This window comes from Microtus ochrogaster, linkage group LG3 (genome assembly GCF_000317375.1).
Source record: "Microtus ochrogaster isolate Prairie Vole_2 linkage group LG3, MicOch1.0, whole genome shotgun sequence".
NCBI classification, from domain to species: Eukaryota; Metazoa; Chordata; class Mammalia; order Rodentia; family Cricetidae; genus Microtus; species Microtus ochrogaster.
The window spans coordinates 45,455,673-45,476,562 of NC_022029.1; the positions used below are offsets into that span (position 1 = coordinate 45,455,673).

A 20,890-nucleotide genomic window follows, 5' to 3' on the forward strand; every position below is an offset into this window, starting at 1 on the left:
AAACAAAATAATAAAATTATGAACTGAATGTGTAATACTGTAATACCAGCACTTGTAAGGCTGAGGCAACATAATTACCATGAGCTTCAGGTCAGTCTGGGCTATGTGAGACCCTATCTCAAAAAGCTTGAAAGTAAATAAATAATAAATAAAGTAAAATGACAGTAATGTGTACTGGTAGTAGAATTCTTGATTTTTTTTTCTAGAAGTTTGTGTTTTTAGATGAATGCTATAGGTCCTTCAAAAATGAAAATCAGTGGTTAGAGAAATGACTCAGAAATTGAGAATGCTTGCTGCTCTTCCAGAGGCCCTTAGTTTGGTAGCCAGCACCAGCACTGGGTTTCTCATAGCCACCTCTAATTCCAGCTCAAGAGATCTGATTTCCTCTCTGGCTCTGAGAGCTCCCCCAGGCACCCCCCCCCCCAACAACATACACAGAAATAAAAATTCAAAAAGGAAAGAAAAACATTTTTCTCCAAACATTTTATAGTTTATTTGGTTAGCAAATGGGACGGCAGCTACTTAATCACACACATAAGATGTCTTCTGGCAAGAACAAAGAAACAAAGAAAAGAAAAAAAGGAAGGAAGTTTCTGTCTGGAGAGCTTGACTTTCCGCCCCCACATTGCTGCCCAGACTCAGGCCTTGTGGGTGTAGATAAGTGATCTACTGCTGAGCAGAGTCAGCCACCTGGGCAGAGTTTTGTATTTTTTTTTTTTTATTTTCCCATTAAAAACGGGAATTTAACATTTGTATTACGAATATTCTAGTACATAAAGAGTTGTTCTTTGAGCCGGTTTTAGTGGCACATGTCTTTAATCCCTACACTTGAGAGGCAGAGACAGGTGGATCTCTGAGTTCTAGGCAAACCTGGTCTACAGAGTTCCAGGACAGCCAGGGCTACCAAAAAAAAAAAAGAGAGAGAGAGAGACAGAGAGAGAAGAGATTTCTTTATAGTTTTACAATGCCATCTATCACTTTGTGTAATAGGTTTGTTTGTTTGCTTTTTAAAACATGTTATAAACTTGATTTTTACCTCAAGCAATACTTAAAGCAAGCTATTGCATAGTTTAAAAGAAACTGAAAAGTCCTTTTAAGTTCAAAAAAGTCATTTTCTCTTCGTAGAGCCAGTAGTATAAAATATGTATGAATCTACTTAATGGCATTAACCATTCTTATAAAATAATGTTTTCTGTAAGTAAATGTTGATTAATATTTAATCATTGGCATGCCGGGATATAAACATAAGGATAGAATGAGACCAAGGAGTTTGAAATCATCATGTCAGGAATCATATGTTAGTTTATTGACGAGAAAGTTAAACATGAGCATTTCACAGTGAATGTCTTTGTTTACAGCAGACAAATAGTCCATTCTTCTTACTTTCTATGGTGGTTTGGATGAGAATGGTCCCCATAGGCTCATATGTTTGGATACTTGGTCCCTAGCTGATGGAACTGTTTGGGAAGGGTTGGTAGGTGTGGCCTTATTGGAGGAGGTGTGTCACTGGGGTCCAGCTTTTGAGTTTCAAAAGCCTGGAGCTGTTCTCAATGTGTCCACCTTCTGCTTCTTGCTTGTGGATCAAGATTAAGCACTCAGCTATTGCTCCAGTGCCATGACTGCCTACTTGCTGCCATGTTCCCTGTCCTGATAGTGTCGGATTCCTATCCCTCTGGAACCGAAAGACCCAAATAAAGCCTTCCTTCTATAAGTTGCTTTAGTCATGGTGTTTTGTCACAGCAATAGAAAAGCAGCTAGCCTTCCTAACTGTAAATTTATTGCCATTATATTTGCTTTAAGTTTTCCCTCCATTAGAGTTTAGTGAAAAAATTCATTTCATTGTCATTGTTTTGTTTTATGCTCTTGGGCTGTCAGATTTTATTTTGATCCTTATAGTTCATGTTATCTCTCTTGGCATTTCTCCTGTTTTTTTTCATTCAGAGATTTCTATTTTATTGTCTTTTTTGTATCTCTCCTTAGCATGGAACCCTGTTCCTTTCCTATATTAACTATATTAAGGTATGAATTTTTAACACAAATATTTTCTTAGTTTGATACTTCCTATATTCAGACTACACTCAGTTTGGGTAAAATCTTAACAATTATTGTTAGATGACTTTACATGTCTCTGGCTCTGATCCTTACATTTTCTTTAGTATAAAATTCCTGTACTGGTGATATGACTCAGTAAGGTTAAAAACAATTACCATTAAGCCTAATGACCTGTTAGATCCCCTAAACCCACATGTTAGAAGGAGAGAACTGAGTCTAGCAAGTTGTCCCATGACTATCACATACTTACATTGTAGGCATGTACATACACACACACACACACACACACACACTTTCTTCCTTTAGGATGACTCTTATTGCATGCTATGATGTCACCTACCTAGGGGTGGTTAGCTAATGATGTGACTATAGTATTAAAAAGTGAGAATGGGGCTTGGAATAGAGTTCAGTTGGAAGAGTGCTTGACTAGCATTCATGAAACTCTAGTTCAGCATAAACCAGGTGTGGTTGCACCTGTAATTCCACCACTTGGGAGGTAGAAACAGGAAGATCAGAAGTTGATTCTGAGAATCAACTTAGAAAACAGAATCCAAGGTCCAAACTAGCAAAATTTTATGTTTTTTCATGTGTTCATCCATAAAATAAGTATTTATATGCCTGTTATGTGTGATCCAATGAAGCAAGGCCATACTGTAACTTAAATGTTAAAAATATGACTAAGTTCTGGGCAGTAGTGGCACATGCCTTTAATCCCAGCACTCAGGAGGCAGAGGCAGGCAGAGATCTGTGAGTTTGAGACCAGCCTGCTATACAGAGCAAGTTCTAAATCTACAGAGAAACCCTGTCTTGAAAAACAAACAAAATATATATGTGTGACTAAGTAAGTACAAAATAAGAGTGATCTGAGCCGGGCAGTGGTGGCGCACGCCTTTAATCCCAGCACTCGGGAGGCAGAGGCAGGTGGATCTCTGTGAGTTCGAGGCCAGCCTGGTCTACAAGAGCTAGTTCCAGGACAGGCACCAAAAAAACTACAGAGAAACCCTGTCTCGAAAATAAAAAAAAAAAAAAAGAGTGATCTGTTTGGCAACTGTTTTGTTTTGCTTTTGAAAGACCTCAAGGTTTTACTGATTCCAAGCTTGATGTCTTAGGGTTTCTATTGTTGTGAAGACCAAGACAACTCTTATAAAGGAAAATATTTAATTGGGGTCGGCTTACAGTTTCAGATGTTTAGTCCATTATCATGGTGGGACATGGTGGCATGCAGGTGGCATGATGCTAGAGAAGGAACTGAGCTTCTTAATTCACACACAGCAGCAGGAGACTATGTACCACACTGGGTGCAGTTTGAGCATATGAGACCCCAAAACTTGCCTCCACAGGCCATACCCCCTAATAGTGCCATTCCCTATGGGCCCAGCATTCAAACATATGAGTCTGTGGGAGCCATTCTTACTCAAACTAACACACCTGATATGAACTCTTTCTGAGGAACTTTATTGCTAAGGAAAGTTATAAAATTTTAGGTTTTCCTGATAAAAGTGTTTATTCCTGTTAGATTTCTCTGGGATTGTTATATTTACACAGCTACTAGGTATGTTTGCCATTTCTGTCCTTTAAAAACCCTTTCAAACTTATCTACCCGAGTCTTTACCTCGGCCTCAACTCTTAGATCACAGTTAAACATCTGTCCCAAGGACAGCTGGCTTCCAGGATTGCAAGCAGTTGCATTCAAGCCCAAAATAAAGAAATTAGGGCCCAGCCAGAGACACATGGGTTTGACATGAAAATGCTCGTGGGTATGGAGCAAAAATGTGATGATACAATAACCATTATGGGCTACAGCACCTTAGTTAGGAAGCCAGTGAGCAAATAGCACAGCACATGGAGTAGAAGTAGATGTGAAAAGTTTCTGCACCCCATAAGCCTCTCCACCGAGGCATTAATCCAAATCAGACCAAATCAGCCCGAGTTAGAAAAAGCCCAGGTTTAATGGATACAACAAACACTCCTGAATGGCTTTCCAGCCCCCTACAGAGGAGATGGGAAAGGAAGACTGGAAAACCAGTGTTCTCTGCAGGGCAGTTTAAATACCCTGTGGGAGTGGTCTTGAGCATCTCTGGGGAGGGGTCATCATTTGGTGAGCTTTCTCAGGGGTGAAGTCTGCACTGAGGCAACTCCAAGGGAGTGGGGCTTGGGATGAGCTTCTACCTGAACAAGATGATGGATGGCCTTTAGAACACGGAGACCTATGTTTTGGTCTCTAACTTTTATGCCCAGTTTTCTCAAGAGGGTTATACTACATTTCTGTTCTTTGGATGTCTGCAAGATTCTTTGCAGCTTCTCTCTAAGTGAGCATTCATTCAGCCTTTCTGGAACTACCTTCAATTTCTTGACCAATTTCTTTTAGTCAGAGCCATACAGATGTTGAAATGACACTTCTTATTGATATGAGAATAACACATGCCTCCTGGGTGTAGCATTTGTTTTAGGAAGTATTCTAGGGCTGGGGACATGGCTCTGATGCTGAAATGCCTGCACAACATGCGCTGGGGCTGATCCCCAGCACTACATGGAAGCTGGCATGGTGGTGCACATCTGTAGCCTGCACACTTGAGAGGTGGAGATGGGAGGTTCATTCTCTGCTACAGGGGAGTTTGAGGACAGCTTGAACTACATGAAACCCTGTCTCAACAACAAAAACCCAAGCAACTCTTTCATACTATGGATTTGATGATTTGTGGTTTCCTGGTGGTATGAAACAAAATCTTTTGTGATTAGCTCCTCTTTCCATCTTTTGGAAGAAGTTTTAAATCTCAAATTTTTAATTTAAAGTTATTATGTGTAAAATTATGTTCTAGATTTTGTTATCAAAATAAAAAATTATCCCTTGGAAAAATACTAACATTTGAAAACTATCTGTGTATTCATCTTTTAAGGCATTATGGGTTGAATATATGGATCATGATCTTTTTTTTGCATGTTTCTTTTTCTGAAATGCTAAGGTGTTAAAATTGTCTGAGAATGTCTAACAAAGTAATCAATTTTTGTATTGCATATTTTATGCAACTCATTTTAATGATTTACATAAGACTATGAAGATACTAAGAACCTTCTATTTTATTTCCTATTTTAATGAGTTATACTTAGTAAGCCTAGACAGATGACAAATCTATCACTTTAATTTTAAATGACGATTTAAAGTATTTATTTTTATTATTCTCTCTCTCTCTCTCTTCCTCTCTCTCTCTCTCTCTCTCTCTCTCTCTCTGTGGGGTGTGTGTGTATGTGTGTTGTTTGTGTGATGTATTTGCATGCTGCCTGCCTACAGGCAGTTGTGAGCTGTCTCACAACTGGGTAGTGGGAACTGAACTTGGGTCCTCTGGAAGGCAAGTACTCTTTAACTGCTGAGCCATTTCAAGCCCCTCAATGCCCATTTCATACTGATATACCCAGTAATAATGATTGTTTATTATTCTATCAACTCTAAATTACTTATTGTATTGACCTTTTAAAAGTCCGTTATGGGGGCTTTGCATAGAGATGGTATGTTCGAAGTGTTAAAGTGTTAGTGTTTTGGCTGAACATGGTGGGCTTACACCTGTGATCTGAGCATTTGGGAGGCAGGGACAGAAGAATTGCCAATTTGATTGCCAATCTGAGTTGCATAGTAAGACACAGAGGGACAGAGGGCAGAAGAGAGGAGTGAGGATTGGAGAGGAAGGGGTAGTGGCAGAGAGAGAGAGAGGGGTTAATGTTTTGTGTATTTATTGTTCCCTGTCAAACCATTATCAAATTTAGTGGCTTAGCCCAACAAAACTCCCCCTTCATGGTGGTTTGGGCTTTATTAACTGTGCTACCTGAGTTACAGGAGAAGGGACCCCTAGTGTAGGGAATGAAGAGACAGAAGTCTTCAAGCCTGGCCTCAGGGCTCCCGGTATTGTGTTTGTTGTGTGGGTTTGGTCAAAGCAGCTGTAGGACTAGTTCCGACATCAACATGGTTGTTGAAAATACTGCTTTCTAACTTCTTTTAGAGTTCATGGCAGACATCCTTTTCCTGCACAAGGTATTTTGTGAAGTTCTGGAGAATTTGAGAAGAATAGGAGATGGAAATGAGAGGAATGATTGTCATCTCTCTTTCTATTGTCCTAGCTTTCCCAACAGGCACCCTCAGGGCTGGTTGCCATAGCACACTGACATTCCAGCATGTTCTTATTTGTCTGTGGACTAGGCAAATGATGTTTTATTCAAAAAATACTTCCTTGAGTTTAAAAAAAATTCTCAATTTTCAGTAACCAGATATGTGATTTGTGATTTATAGGGAATACAGGCTTAAACAATGGGCATTTAAAAAGATTCCCACACTTCTACCCTTTCTTCCTTACATGCTGAGCAGTGGTTTCATGGGGCAGCCAGCAGCACCTCATCCGCTGCTTCTTCATAGTCAGACTCAACAGTAAAACCCATAGATGGAGTCACTTTTGTTCTGTGACATAATTTGAACAGTTACCTCTACTCCGTTTTTCAGAGTTTCACCTTGTAACTGTAAGAACGTTCTGACAGTACTTAATTAGCTGTCACAGTGGGCTCTTCACATGGGGGAGAGGTTTAAAGTTTAATGATGTGGAGCTGGTAAGATGGCTCAGTAGGTAAAGGCACTTGTTTCCAAGCCTGACAACTTGAGTTTAATCCCTGGAACCTGGTTACAAGGCTGATTGAGAGATCTGATTCCTGCAGGTTGTCCTCTGAGTTTGATATGTAACCCCCAAATAAATAAATAACATATTTAAGAAATGATATATCACTATCCATGAATAGAAACTTGTTTTTTAAAATAATAAGATATATATATATATGTGTGTGTGTGTGTGTGTGTGTGTGTGTGTGTGTATATATATATATATATACACACACACATATATAAACATTTGGGAAGGTTTTATTGTGTCAGAAATATAGCAATTAATTTCATAAACTATACTTGTTAAATGCTGCTTAGAATCTTACTGAACTGTCTAACTTAATTTTAACTACTGTGCTCCAGAACATATTTGAAGAAAAATAAGAGGTTAGTTACCCAGTGGGAAACTTGCATTTTGATTTTGTTCCTTTCACCTTGGGAAAGAATAAAGTACTTTAAAAATGTAAGAGTATATTTTAAATAGTGCTTGACATATCCAGCTTTGTGGAGAGCTGGCTGTTACTAATCAAGGCTTTGCTGTGGTGTTAATAGGTTCCATATTCGGTAGGCAGTGCAGGGGTGGAGTAGCAACTGTGCAAAGTCTCTGGGTAGACAGAAAGTCTCTAAGTCACTGTTTTATTCTGTGCTCACTTTCCATTTTGCCCCACCTAGTCTTTAGTGATGCCTTTAATTGTAACTGTGGCTCTTCTGGGAGCTTGGGCCTATTGGAAAGAATTGTTAAAAACAATGACATAATGTTGTGAACATGGGGTAAGGACAAAGAAAAGCTTCAGCTGGCCTGCCATTACTGGTGACTTTTCTTCCTCTTTTTCTTTGAACTATGTATCCTATTCTGTATAGAATTACATGAATCGCTTTCCTGTAAAATGCACTAATTATTCAGACCTCATTTTTATTATTAATATACCTCTTCTTGTTGTAATAAAATTTTCTTTTATTTATTTTCAAGACAGGGTTTCTCTGTGTAGCCCTGACTATCCTGAAACTTGCTCTGTAGACCAGGCTGGCTTTGAATTCAAGGATCATCTGCCTCTGCCTCCTGAGTGCTGGGGTTAACGGTGTGCATCACCATTATGATGAGATATTTTAAAAGATGAACTTGTTACAAATAGGGGAGGAAGAAGTCAAAGTATCTTTATTTGCAGATAAGATTTTTATGTAAAATACCCTTAAAAAATCCACTGGGAAAATTATACAACTGATAAACATTTTCAGCAAAGTAGCAGGATACAAATTAACACAAAAGTCACCAGCCTTCTTATATGCTGTTGACAGACAGACTGGGAGAGAAATCAGGGAACAGTACCTTTCACAACGGCCTGAAACAAATATCCTGGGTAACTCTAACCGACCAAGTGAGAGACTTACATAATAAAAAGCTTAACACATTAAAGAAAGAAATTGAAGAAGACATTAGGAGATGGAAAGATCTCCCATGATTTGTGGATTGGTAGGGTTAATGTGGTGAAAATGGCTGCCTCACCAAAAGCAATCTACACATTTAATGTAATCCCCATCAAAATTCTAACACAATTCTTCACAGGACTTGAAAGGACAATTTTCAGCTTCATGTAGAAACACACACAAACACACACACACACACACACACACACACACACACACACACACAATACAGGATAGCTAAAACCCTCCTAAAAGATAAAAGAAATGCTGGAGGTGTCACCATTCCCGATCTCAAATTGTACTACAGAGTTACAGTAATAAAAACAGCATGTATTGGCACAAAAACAGACATGTTGATCAGTGGAATCAAATTACAGACCCAAACAGAAGGCCTTACATCTATGGACACCTAATTTTTTGTTGTTGTTGACAAATAAGCAAAAAAATACACACTGGAAAGAAAAACCTCTTCAGTGAATGGTGCTGGTCTAGATGTTTTCATGTAGAAGAATGCAAATAGACCCATATTTATCACCTTTCACAAATCTCAATTTCAAATGAGTTAAGGACCTTATCATAAGAAGAAAAATCAGAGGGCAGCCCTGAACTCATTAGTATGGGAAAAGACTTTCTGTATAGGACACCGATGGCATAGACACTAGAACAACATTTAATAAATGGTACCTCACGAAAGTGAAAATACTCAGTTTGGCAAAGGGCACCATCCTTTGGGCAAAGCAGCAAGCTACAGAATAGGAAACAAACTCTACTAATTACACATCCAGTAGAACAGCAGTTCTCAACCTGTGGGGACCCCTTTGGGGGTTGAATGACCCTTTTGCCTAAGACAATCCTGCATATCAGTTATTTATGTTACAGTTCATGACAGTATCAAGTATAGTTATGAAGTATCAACAAAGTAACGTTATGGTTGGGGGCTACCACAACATGAGGAACTATATTAAAGGGTCACAGCATTGGAAAAGTTGAGAACCACTGCAATAGAGGGTTAGTATATAAAATATATAAAGATCTAAAAGAAAAACCTGGACATCAAGAAAACAAGTAATTCAATTTTAAAATGGGGTACAGACAGCAGAGAGTTCTCAAAAGAAGAAATACAAGTAGTTGAGAAATGAAGAAATATTTAACATCCTTACTTATTAGGGAAATGCAAATTAAAACTACTTTTAATTGAATGGCCAAATCAATGACCATCATCAGTAAAACAAATGATAGCTCCTGCTGGAGAGGATGTAGTGAAAGGGAAACACTTATTTATTGCTGGTGGGATTGCAAACTTGTAAAGCCACTATGGAAATCAGTATGGTGGTGCCTTGGGAACCTGGGATTAGATTTACCTTGAGATTTAGCTACACCACTCTTGGTATATACACAAAGGACTAGACATTCAATTTTACATAAACTTGCTCACCCAGCCTAAATGTCCTTCAGTTAACAAATGGGTAATGAAAATGTGCTACATACATTCTATGGAATATTATTCAGCTGAAAGAAAAATGAAATAATGAGCTTTTTAGATAAATGAATAGAACTAGAAAAGATCATATTGAATGAGGCAGCTTAAACCCAGAAAGATGCACGTTCTCTCATTGGAGGTTCCTAGCTCCAAATCTTCAGAAGTCAGTACATAACCTGTATAACCAGTGAATCTTTGCCAGGATAAGGAGCTGGGGACAATAGAGAGGGGAATAGCAGGGTACAAGTCATCTGAATGGGGAAATGGGAAAGGGAGCTCCTTAGGGAGAGAGGGGGAAGGGTAAATACAGAAGGTGGGGTAGGATAAAGTGAAATACCAGGATATGAGTGAACTGATAGGGGTGTGGGAAAGGAAGGACTCTTTAAGGAGAGGGAGGGAAGTAAATGTAGAAGAAGTGGGTAAAATAACAATAAGGATGTCTGAAAAGACCATATGGAATCATATTAATTATTTACCTGAAAAATTAATACATGTAATTCTGTGTATAAATATCATTTATAATTTTAATGAACTTTCTATGGGTCAAAGAGTCAAAGGCCACCTAAAAAATACTAGGCATGAGAAATTCTCTTTTGAGTTGTTGGCCAGAGCTATCTAAGACACTCCCAAAATATACAGCCTATTGCTATTTCCCTTCATTGCTCCTAGAGGTGAAAGGTAAGTCCCTGTTGCTGCAGATACCATGCATTTCAGAAATAGGACTCAGAGACCCCTGAGCTGGAACTAACCTGGCTACGTCCTTCCTGAGAACTAGCTTTCATGGAACCAATAGGCATCATGCAAGCTTCTAAATGAGGGGGGCAACCAACAGCCCTACCCAGCTATAACACCTATGAACTACATCAGCAACCAACATGGCACAATAACCCTAAGAGTGCAGTGGTGGTACACATACCTTGGTGGTAACCAACAGCTCTCTGATTGGACTTAAGACCTGCTCAACAAGAGAGAAACCATTCCTGGTACTGGAAACCCAGCTAACTATTAAGTGCTAGTGAGTCATGGTTATTAGAGGAAAATCTACAACCACTACTTTACTAAACCAGCATAATCCCTAACAACAAACAATCTATCTGTCCTTAATCATCACAGATAAGTGTAATCTTAAATCCTCATCAAGGAAATTTCTCTTTGCAACAGATGGAGACCTGTTGCAGGAGCTCCTTCCGCTCCTTCAGCCAATAGCCGCTGAGATGGGCTGGTATCTCAGCGGCTATTGGCTGAAGGAGCGGAAGGAGCTCCTGCAACAGAGACCATTATAGAAAACCACAACTAAAGAAGGAAGGGGAATGAAAAAAAAATGTATAGCTCAATAAAAACAATTTAAAAAAGAAAACCACAACTAATCAATATACAGAATTGTGGAACCCAGTCCCAATGGATACAGTACAAAACACTCCCACAACCAAAGCTTAGGGAACTTGCAAAAGGGGTGGACAGATTGTAAGAGCCAGAGGATTAGGGGGTTTGCTGTGAGACTGTGTCTCCTACTGATGTCAGAAGATATACCCATAATGTTTCACCAACATGACTGCCCAAATGTAAGCTGAACAAGGACAACCACAGTGAACATGCTGAAGTGGAGAAGGAAAAGCCCATGAGGCCTCAGCCTTACAAAGGACTGTAAGGCAACCAAGGAAAGCTGGAAACAGGAGAGATGTCTTTTCAGGGAAGAGTGTACCAGTTGGCTGTCCAATGCAGAATGGTCAGCCTTGAAGACATACATGCAAGTAACATTAGACAGATTAAGCGTATTTAGGAATATTAAGGCCATATTTGGGGATATATCTGTATATCCACATACAGATGTGCATGCACTAGCAACTGATGAAAGCAAAGGCCATGAGTTCGAGGTATAGTGGGGAGGGGCATATGGGAGGTTTGGAGGGAAGAAAGTAAAAGGAGAAATGTTTCAATTATAATGTCAAAATTTTTTAAAAAGTTAAAAAAAGTCACCTTAAAAGGGTCATTTATTATTATTATTATTATTATTATTATTATTATTATTTTTACCATGTATGGATTTGGTTTCTTCAAAGCTTTACTAAATTATAATTGACAAATAAAAATTATATACTCTGCACTTGGGAGCCAGAGGCAGCAGGATTATGAGTTTGAGACCAGTCTGGGTCAGACCCTGTCTCAAAAATAGATATATAATATGTTTATTATATATGCCATGTTTCTGATTTTTTTGTTTTATTTTTATTTTATTTTATTTTTTATTTTGAGAAAAGGTAGCTCAAGCTTGCTTTGAATTCACTGTGCAGTCAGGCTGGCCTTGACTTTATGGCCATTCTCCAGTCTTAGCCTCCCCAAGAGGTGCTATTATGGGCCTGGCCAAAATAATGTCTTGATATATGTCCACATTGTGATTAACAGATTAACACGCCCAGCACTCTTCATTCTTACTTTTCTTGTGTGTGGTGAGAGCCTTTAAGATCTATCATCGAGCCAGGAAGTGGTGGTGCACGCCTTTAATTCCAGCACTCAGGAGGCAGAGGCAGGTGGATTTCTGTGAGTTCAAGGCCAGCCTGGTCTACAAGAGCTAGTTCCAGGACAGGTTCCAAAACTACAGAGAAACCCTGACTCCAAAAAACAAACAAACAAAAAAGATCTACCATCGTGATAGTTTTCATATACGCATATTAGAAAGGTAGACTCTATTCACCCTGTCCAACATCTCCCCCGACATTCCCATGTGTTAATAATTTTCATTCTATTCTGATTCTGATTTTGAGGTTGGCTTATTTGCTTTTCTATACATGGTTTATTTCTTAACAGTATCCTCCAGGAATTGGATTGACTTCATAGTTAAAACTATTATAGGTTCTGAGTGTTATGGCACACTCCTGTAATCTCAATACTTGGAAAACCAAGGCAAGAGAACGGCTAAGTTTGATGCCAGTTTGGGCTACATAACGAGTTCAAATCCAGTCTGAACTACATCAAGACCCTGTATCAAGGAAATAAATAGCAAGGGGAAAAAGATTTATAAACGGAAGAGTCATTTGGGCTTATGGTTCCAGAGATACAGGAGTCTACCACCATCATGGTGGGAAGCATGGCAGCAAGCAAGCAGACATGGATCTGGATCAACAGCTGAGAGCTAACATCTTAATCCACAAATAGGAAGCAGAGAGAGTTAATTTAAATGGCAGGAGCTTTTGAAACTCAAAGCCTTCCCCCAATAATATACTTCCTTTAGCAAGTCACACCTCTTGTCCTCCCCCAGGCCTCCTGCACAGCCACCAATTGGAAACTGCCACACATGGTATCGTCTGTCTTTCATTTTGTCCATATTTAGTGTGTGTGTTGGGGGTAGGGAGATGAAAAGGGATGCGTCATGTTTTGTTGTACATTTTTGCTGACTCTTCCTTGATAACTAATGAAGTTGAGTACTTCTTTCTCTTTTGTTAGGTTTCTGCCTGGCTAAGGGGTGGTCTTGGTTTTCCTATTGGGTCTTCTGCCTTTTTAAATAGTCTTTATGTGGGTTGTGTACATATATGCTGAGTTGAAAAAAATTTCTTCCACTCTCTAACTTTGCCCTCTTAGTCTTTAAGTGTTATCTTTTGATGAATAAACGATCCTTACATTTAATGACATCCAATGTACTTCTCCCTCCTATGATTAGTGCTTTTGTGCCTTTTAAGAAATCTGTCCCTGCCCCGGGTTATGAAAGTCCTTTCTTACATTTTTTTCTAATTAGATCTATAATTTGACTTGAAATGGGTTTTGCGTGTTGTGATCCAGGGCATCATGGCTATTTGTTTATTGCACCCACACAGTTGGCCTAGCCACGTTTATTGTGTTCTTCCCTCATAAAATTGCAGTAAATCAATGGCCATGTGTTCGTAGGTCTGCTTCTGACCACTGTTTGGTCTGCCGACTTATTTTTCTGTCCCTCTGAAAAATGTTGAGTTAGCTGTAAGGTTTGTTAGGTTTTATAGTAAACTCTGCTGTCTGGAAGCTCAGGTCTTCCAGCTCAGTTGTTTTCAAGACGGCCTTGACTATCTTGTGCCTTTTGCACATTCTATTGATTCTTAATAGTATAAAAATAAGTCTTAATTTTAATAGCAGTTGTTTTGGATTTTTATGAAAATTTCACCATCCCTATTATTCGTAAGGATTTATTATGGCCTATTCGTGATAACTTTTTATCATTTATTCAGAAGTAGAATATACAAGAAAACACACGTGTCTGTATTTGCTTTGTTTTGCAGATATATACAAAAGGAAATAGAATGTCAGTAGGTAGAAGTGGGAAGAAGAAAACACACGTGTCTGTATTTGCTTTGTTTTGCAGATATATACAAAAGGAAATAGAATGTCAGTAGGTAGAGGTGGGAAGAAGAAAACACACGTGTCTGTATTTGCTTTGTTTTGCAGATATCTACAAAAGGAAATAGAATGTCAGTAGGTAGAGGTGGGAAGAAGGTGAGAATGGGAAGTAGCTGAGCATGTGGGTCCTGCTGAACCGGGAGGGCTGTGCATTGAGGGCAGCTGTGCTAAGTAAGACCCTGTCTCAGAAACCATCCAAGTAGCCAACCAAACAAGACAAACAGAGCAGCCCAACAGCAACATGACCGAACCTGAACTAAAATGATAGATGAAATTCATGGAGCTTTGCCTTTTTGATCAAGTCAGGGTGGGAACTTTTCCTTTCAACTTTTCTAGAGTCAAACAAGGCAATCAGTTATGATTCATAGCAGTCAATATAAAAACAACATTTGCTGTACAGGAGAGTTTTCCCATACTGAGAGCTGAAGGTGTGATTTTTCTTCCCCTGTTGAATTTTAAGGGTGATAACCTGATATAACAGTACTCTGGATAATATTTGAACATAATTTCAAAACCCTGTGTAGACAGGTCTATTGAATCGACGACACAGTGCACACAGCATGTGTGTTTTTCTGATAGTCTTGACTTGATCCAAAGATAATGGGCTCCTTTTTTATATGAAAAGTAAGATATTTACCACTCAAGTCACCATGAATTAACTTATTTGTTGGCAAGAACCTGTGTTTTTCATTTAGGTATGTCTGCATGGTTGGGTAGACAGTGGAGTAGAGGTTCCTTGGGTTTGTGGTATTCTTTATTACTGAATAGTAATCCTTATTGCCAGGCACTGCGGTAAGTGCTTTTATTTGCATTATGAAACTTAATCCTCAGAACAGTCTCTTGGAATAGGATGTGTGGTTACCATTTCTTCATGAATACAGAAGCGAGGGAAATGTCTTGCCAAAGTCACACTACAAGTAAGAGTGGACTCAGGATTCTGTTTCTTACCATTGGGCCTCACTTCCTGCTATGTTTACATCGCTGAGGAGAACCTATAGTAGGTCAGATTTGTGCTGGAATCAAGCAGCTCAGAGTTTAACTAGAGTAAGTGTTTTCCCTCAGGAAACACTTGTCTAAGTCTGATACGCAGACTTAGGTGGATAGGTGAAGAAAAGGAGATTGTACATTGATTTTGCATGAAATAGAAATTTACATTTCCTTTGGTGTGTGTGTTATTTTTATACTTAAGTAAAGTCACTCTTCGGAGTAACCCTTATTGAGTAGCTTTATGGTGGATATTTTGTTTAAAAATTCTCTTAATACAAAGCAATCAAAAGAAGCCAGAAAATGGAGTGTCCGCTCTCAAAGCCCCTCCCATTCTCTGGCACTCCTGAAAGATGAGTGAAAATTGTAGAGGCAGCTTTATTATTGTATGATATTTATGCTTTTGTTAGAATCTTGCATTAAGGTTTGCTTGTGGGCCTTGATTTTTAAATGAATGTAGTAATTTATATTTGCAATTTCCCAAGTAAGAGGTAACTACAGGAACATCTCTATACATACATAGTATTAAAAATGAAATACAAATAAGTTCAAATATTTCACATTTTCTATATTCATTTTCAGGTTGAAGGTTCGGAACAAATGTGGAAAGATGTTCAACTCAGAGATAGGGGTTGTGGAAGAATGGCTGTCAGAATTTAAGGTAATAGCAACTCTTATAATACAGTAGTTTTATTCTAGACAGAGTTTGTCTGGATTTAAATTTTAGCGTTTTTTATATTTTATGTGACTAGGATGCTAAAGCATTGTGGGAAAAGAATGTTGTACTGTAGGGAGCAATTTATGCACCGTGATCTTTTGTGGAGAATTAATTTCTTTCCCCCACGTGGCTCCAAAAGCTTATTATCTGTGTATTCTCTTCCTTCCATGTGACAGTGCCATGGTCATGAATGTTGATCACCCCCAGTGATCATGCATCGTCAGAAATGGGGTGGGAAAAAGTGGAGCTGGGCAGAAAGCAGAGGGCAGTAAGATACTGACTTATTCTTCACCAAGGGCTCTGTCTCTAGATGGAGACTTGGGAGCTGTGTTAGGAGAGTACAATCCTTGATTCACAGGTAAAGAAGATAAAGCTTGGTCTTGGCTGCCCCGTGAGCTCTTCTCTGTGGTGGCTAACACTGTGGTCCTTAAATCAGCTAGTTCCTTCTCCTGACCTTGTGGGACTCTTCGTGATCTAAACAGATTTGAAGAGATTGGGCAGCAAATGTCATTTTGATTTTGTCTTTCTGGTTAGGGACAAATTTACAATGTCATAGTGCCAGATTTTGTGGCTTGCTGCAGGGAAGGAGACTGCACAGCAGGCTCAACAGTGACATCAACAAACAGAGGGAGCATTTGGAAGGAAGGTGTTTTGGGTGACATTTAGATGAAGTCATGTTTTAATAGGCTCAGACAATGGTAGGGCTGTGTGTAATAGGGTTACCGTCTAGTGTAGACTTGAAAGTGAACTCAGAATCCTGCCATCTTGAAAACTATGATGTTAGCATAGATTTGTAGCATGTTCAAACTTCCTGGTCTGAAGCCCTTTATATGTGATGGAAACCAAGGCTGCTTCTCCATGTCAGTGAGTTAGACTTTCCAGGCAAGAGGCAGATGTGTCATTCTTACTGATACGTGTTCAAGTGACAAAGTTTGGATAATCTGTGATTTTAGACAGGGCTTTTCAGTGAGCAAGAATACAATAATCACTCAAAAAAGGAGGTGTTACTACACTCCAGTTGCTAAGTGACCTGTTAACCCTTTGCTGGCTTTATCTGCTTCTGTTATCCAATCCCCTGTTAACCCTATGCTGGCTTTATCTGCTTCTGTTATCCAATCCTCGTGAATGCTGGATAGACTTTGTTACTTTCTTAGCCCCCTCCCCCCAGACAGGGTTTCTCTATGTATCTTTGGCTGTCCTGGAACTAGATCTTGTAGATCAGGCTGGCTTTGAACTCACAGAGATCCACCTGCCTCTGCCTCTGAGTGCTGGAATTAAAGGTGTGCACCACCACCTCATAGCTACTTTCTTAGTTTTATTGTCACAAATTGAGTATCCTTCTTTGGATTTCCTAATTCATCACGGAGCAGTGTGGGATACTATGAAAAGTACACTATACAGCACTTTTTGCAAATTTTAATATTTGAATTAAATTTTGTATGTACTTGCCTTGTGTTAGCTTTGTAAATGATCAGTCAAGGAGTTTTTAAGCCTTTCTTCTGCTTCAGAAGTCTTTATAATATTTTGCCACACACTGTTAGGATTTTGGAGTGAGGGCCAGCTGATGGAATTTTTCGGATTTAACTGTTGAGTACCATTTCTTGTAGATCATTCTTATGTCAAATGTGGAAAAGCCAGTTACTGATTCCTTAAGATGGAGCTATACACAGAACACATGTTAAATAGCAGTCATGGGGGAGGGGTAATGATTATGGCAAAAGTTTGAAAATCATGTTGCTTAAGCTGGCTTGATTTATGTCAACTTGATACAAACTATAGTCATCTGAGAGGAAGAAACCTCATTGAGAAAATACCTCCATAAGACTGTGCTGCAGACAAGCCTGTGGAACATTTTCTTAATTAGTGTCTATTGGGGGACGGACCAGTTCATTGTGGGTGGTGCCACCCCTAGGCTGATGGTCCTGGGTTCTATAAGAAAGCAGGCTGAGCAAGCCATGTGGAGCAAGCCTACCTACCTTCAGGTTCCTGCCCTGTTTGAGTTCCTGCCCTGACTTACTTTGGTGATGAACAATGCTGTGAAAGTGTCAGCCAAATAAACCCTTCTTGTGGTGTTTTATTGCATTGATAGAAATCCTGGGACAACATCTATCTGTTAATTCTTTCCCTTCTTGCCACAGTGTTCAGATACCTAGGAAATGCAGTAGGGAGGACAGAGGGGGCAGGGCAGCAGTATTGGCAGTAGTGTGTCCTGGTGTCTGAGGGAACAGAGTACTTACCTGATTAGGAAGAAGGGTTGCAAAGGGGACTTTTACCAGAGCTAGCTGGAAAGGCTGTGGTAGTAGATTAGTGCCATTGAGTAAATAAGTACATATATTAAGAATATGGGGGTTAGATTTTGCTCTGTCTGAGAAAGGCATTGCAAACCTGGAATGGGGCTTGCTGATAGGAAATCAAGGAGTGGAGTTAGACCAGAATTGGAAGACATACGTATGTGTAAAAGACATCTGATACCTTGGAAATGGTTGTGAGCCTCCCAAGTGTATTCTGGGAATCAAACTCAGGTCCCCTGGAAGATTAGCAAGTGCTCTTTACAACTGAACTATCTCTCCAGCCCCTTACTTTTGTTTTTTGTTTATTCAATTTTAAAGAAAATCCTCTGTTTTTTGAGTAGCACAACTATGGCAACATTATTGTACTTCACTGAGTGGGCTGAGAGTCAGCAGCCCGTTGAATTCTAGTAGGTGGTTTTCTTGAATAAATCATTACAGCTCAGTGAGTAGCATCAGAAAAGTTGAAGTAGGTGGTCTGTAGAGGTGACTTCAGCTCAATGATGTGCCCTGCACAGTTTGAACTCATTCTTCCACGGTCTGACTCAGCAGCCTCTGAAACCCACAGAGACCATTTGCTCCTGTAAAGCTTTAGCTAAAAATTTACAAGCAAAATAAACACATGTAAATTTTTTTCTAGTGAGCTGGGGAGATAGCTCAGGGTAGGGTGGGGGTGGGGAGTAAAGGAACTTGCCATCGAATTTGATGGCCTGCGTTAGATCCCTGGGACCCACAGAGAGGACCAACTTCCACAAGTTGTCCACTGCACCACACATACACACACACTAAATAAATAAAAATAAGTAAATGTAAAAGTTTTTAAAAGAAATATTTTACTTGTAGAAAAGCATCCAGTGTCTGCAGTAGGTAATCTCTAGTAGTATTTCCTTGATAGACCAACATAGTAAACTAGAATTTCATGACTATTTACTATTTTCAATGGCTTATTAGTACAAAGAAATTTCAGATTGCTTTGTGTTTTTCTTAATGTTGTGTGTATTATCTAGACTCCATTTTTTTTTTCAGTTTTCTCATAGTCACTGAATCTCAGTATGTGGCTCAGTCCACTTCCTGTGTGAAGCCATTGAGGAGGCTGTTCTGTTTATTGATTCTTCACCCGCCCGCAGTTTTGTTCATTCCCTTCACCAATCCAATCCCTCCTTACATGTTAAAGCCATCTGCCAAACAATACTTTAGTATGAGGTATCTGTTTTCTTAAAGAAATTGCCATCAATAATTTCAACATCATTTTTAAAAATTTTCATCACCATTTCTGTCTTCTGAAGCATGAGGAACCTTAGCTGGTAGTTGAGAAGGCCAACAGTTCTTAAAATCCATTTTTTCAAAGCACCATTTGTTTTGTTTGAATTTTTATGTGTTTATTTTATGCATATGCATGTTTTATCTGCATGTATGTCATGCATCATGTTTGTGTCTGGTACCCATAGAGGTCAGAAGAGGAAGTGGGATCCCTGGGACTGGAGGTACAGACAGCCATGGGAATCCATCCAGCTCCTGTGGAAGAGCAGGCAGTGCTCTTAGTGCCGAGCCATCTCTCCAGACACATGAGCACAGTAGTTGTACCCTTCCTTCTTAGAAAAGTGGCTTTCGTCCTTCCATGCCATGAGGTAGTAATGGAGTTTTGAGCCGAGTGTGAGAGCTGCCTCGCTGAGTTTAAAGGCATTCTTTTCTCTTTTGTCAGAAGCAGCCCCAGGACACCCTGCTTTACAGAGTTTGACTTTTCAGAAAAGAAATGTTCTTTTGTCTCTGGCTGTTTCTTTTTCTCTTTGAAAATATTTTATTTAATATTCATATGCATATGTATTTTGATCAAATCCTCCTCTTTTCTCTTCCTTCCATTCATTCCCTATCCTTCCTTCCTTCTTTCCTAATTTCATATGCATTTTCTTTAAAAATTTTAATACCTGCTGGATCCATTTAGTACTGCCAGTATGTGTATGAATGTGGGACTATCCACTGGAGCTGCATTCCTGAAGAAAACTGACTTTCCCATACCCTAGCAGCCATCAATTGCTAATAGCTCCCCAGATGAGTGTGGGACATCACCAGCACCTCCCGTCTCTCTGCTTGGACTCAGGTTGCTTGATCTTGGGCAAATCGTGGGCAGTCCCAGCTGCTCTGAGTTGATGTGTGCAGCTGAGCTGTCTGACAAATACTGTTTTACTACAGACATCCACGCCCTCTGGCTCTTACAGTCGTTATTGTAGCGTGCAGTGCTCACAAGTAGGACTATTGTTGACTTTCCCCCGGTAGGATGCATAGAACATTCCAGCCCTGTGAAAGTTAGGATGCAAAGAAGAAGCTTCCAGGGTGGTACCAGCTTGATTTCTCATATCCTGTTGTCTAGATGTGTAGTATCTTTAGCAGTAGGTTTTTACTCCGAGTTCTGGAGAGTGACTGTCTTAGTTAGGGTTCCTATTACTGTGAAGAGACACCATGACCATGGCAATTCCTATAAAAAAATATTTAATTGGTACTGGCTTCCAGTTCAGAGGTTCAGACCATTATCATCATGACGGGAAGCATGGTGGCGTGCAGACAGATATAGCGCTGGAGAAGGAGCTGAGAGTTCTACATCTTGATCCAAAAGTGATGCCACACTAGGCCTAACATCAGCTTCTGAGACCCCAAAACCCACCCCCACAGTGGGACACTTTCTCCAACAAGGCCACACATAATAGAGACACTTTCTTTGAGTCTGTGGGGACTATTTTTATTCAAACCATGACAGTAACCAAGAGCAATGGCAAAACAAAAAACAAAATCTTTATAATTTGGAGGAGGGAATTTTGAGAGGGGAATCTTACTGAATAACAACTCAGAAAGAGGCAAAGCATACCCAATATTGGGCTTTTTATTTGATAGCTAATGATCTCTAGGAGTGTCATTGCCCCCATTATAAGATAGCTTATTTTATATAT

General features: G+C 39.5%; 1 protein-coding gene across 1 annotated transcript in view; it reads left to right on the plus strand.

The window, feature by feature from the left end:
* Fam126a (family with sequence similarity 126 member A) overlaps positions 1-20,890 on the plus strand; it is a 73,746-nt gene that overhangs the window by 13,056 nt on the left and 39,800 nt on the right. The window contains exon 2 of the mRNA XM_005360853.3: positions 15,525-15,603. Coding sequence (XP_005360910.1) covers positions 15,553-15,603 — 51 coding nt within the window. The 5' untranslated portion in view covers positions 15,525-15,552. The remainder of the gene's footprint in view (positions 1-15,524; positions 15,604-20,890) is intronic.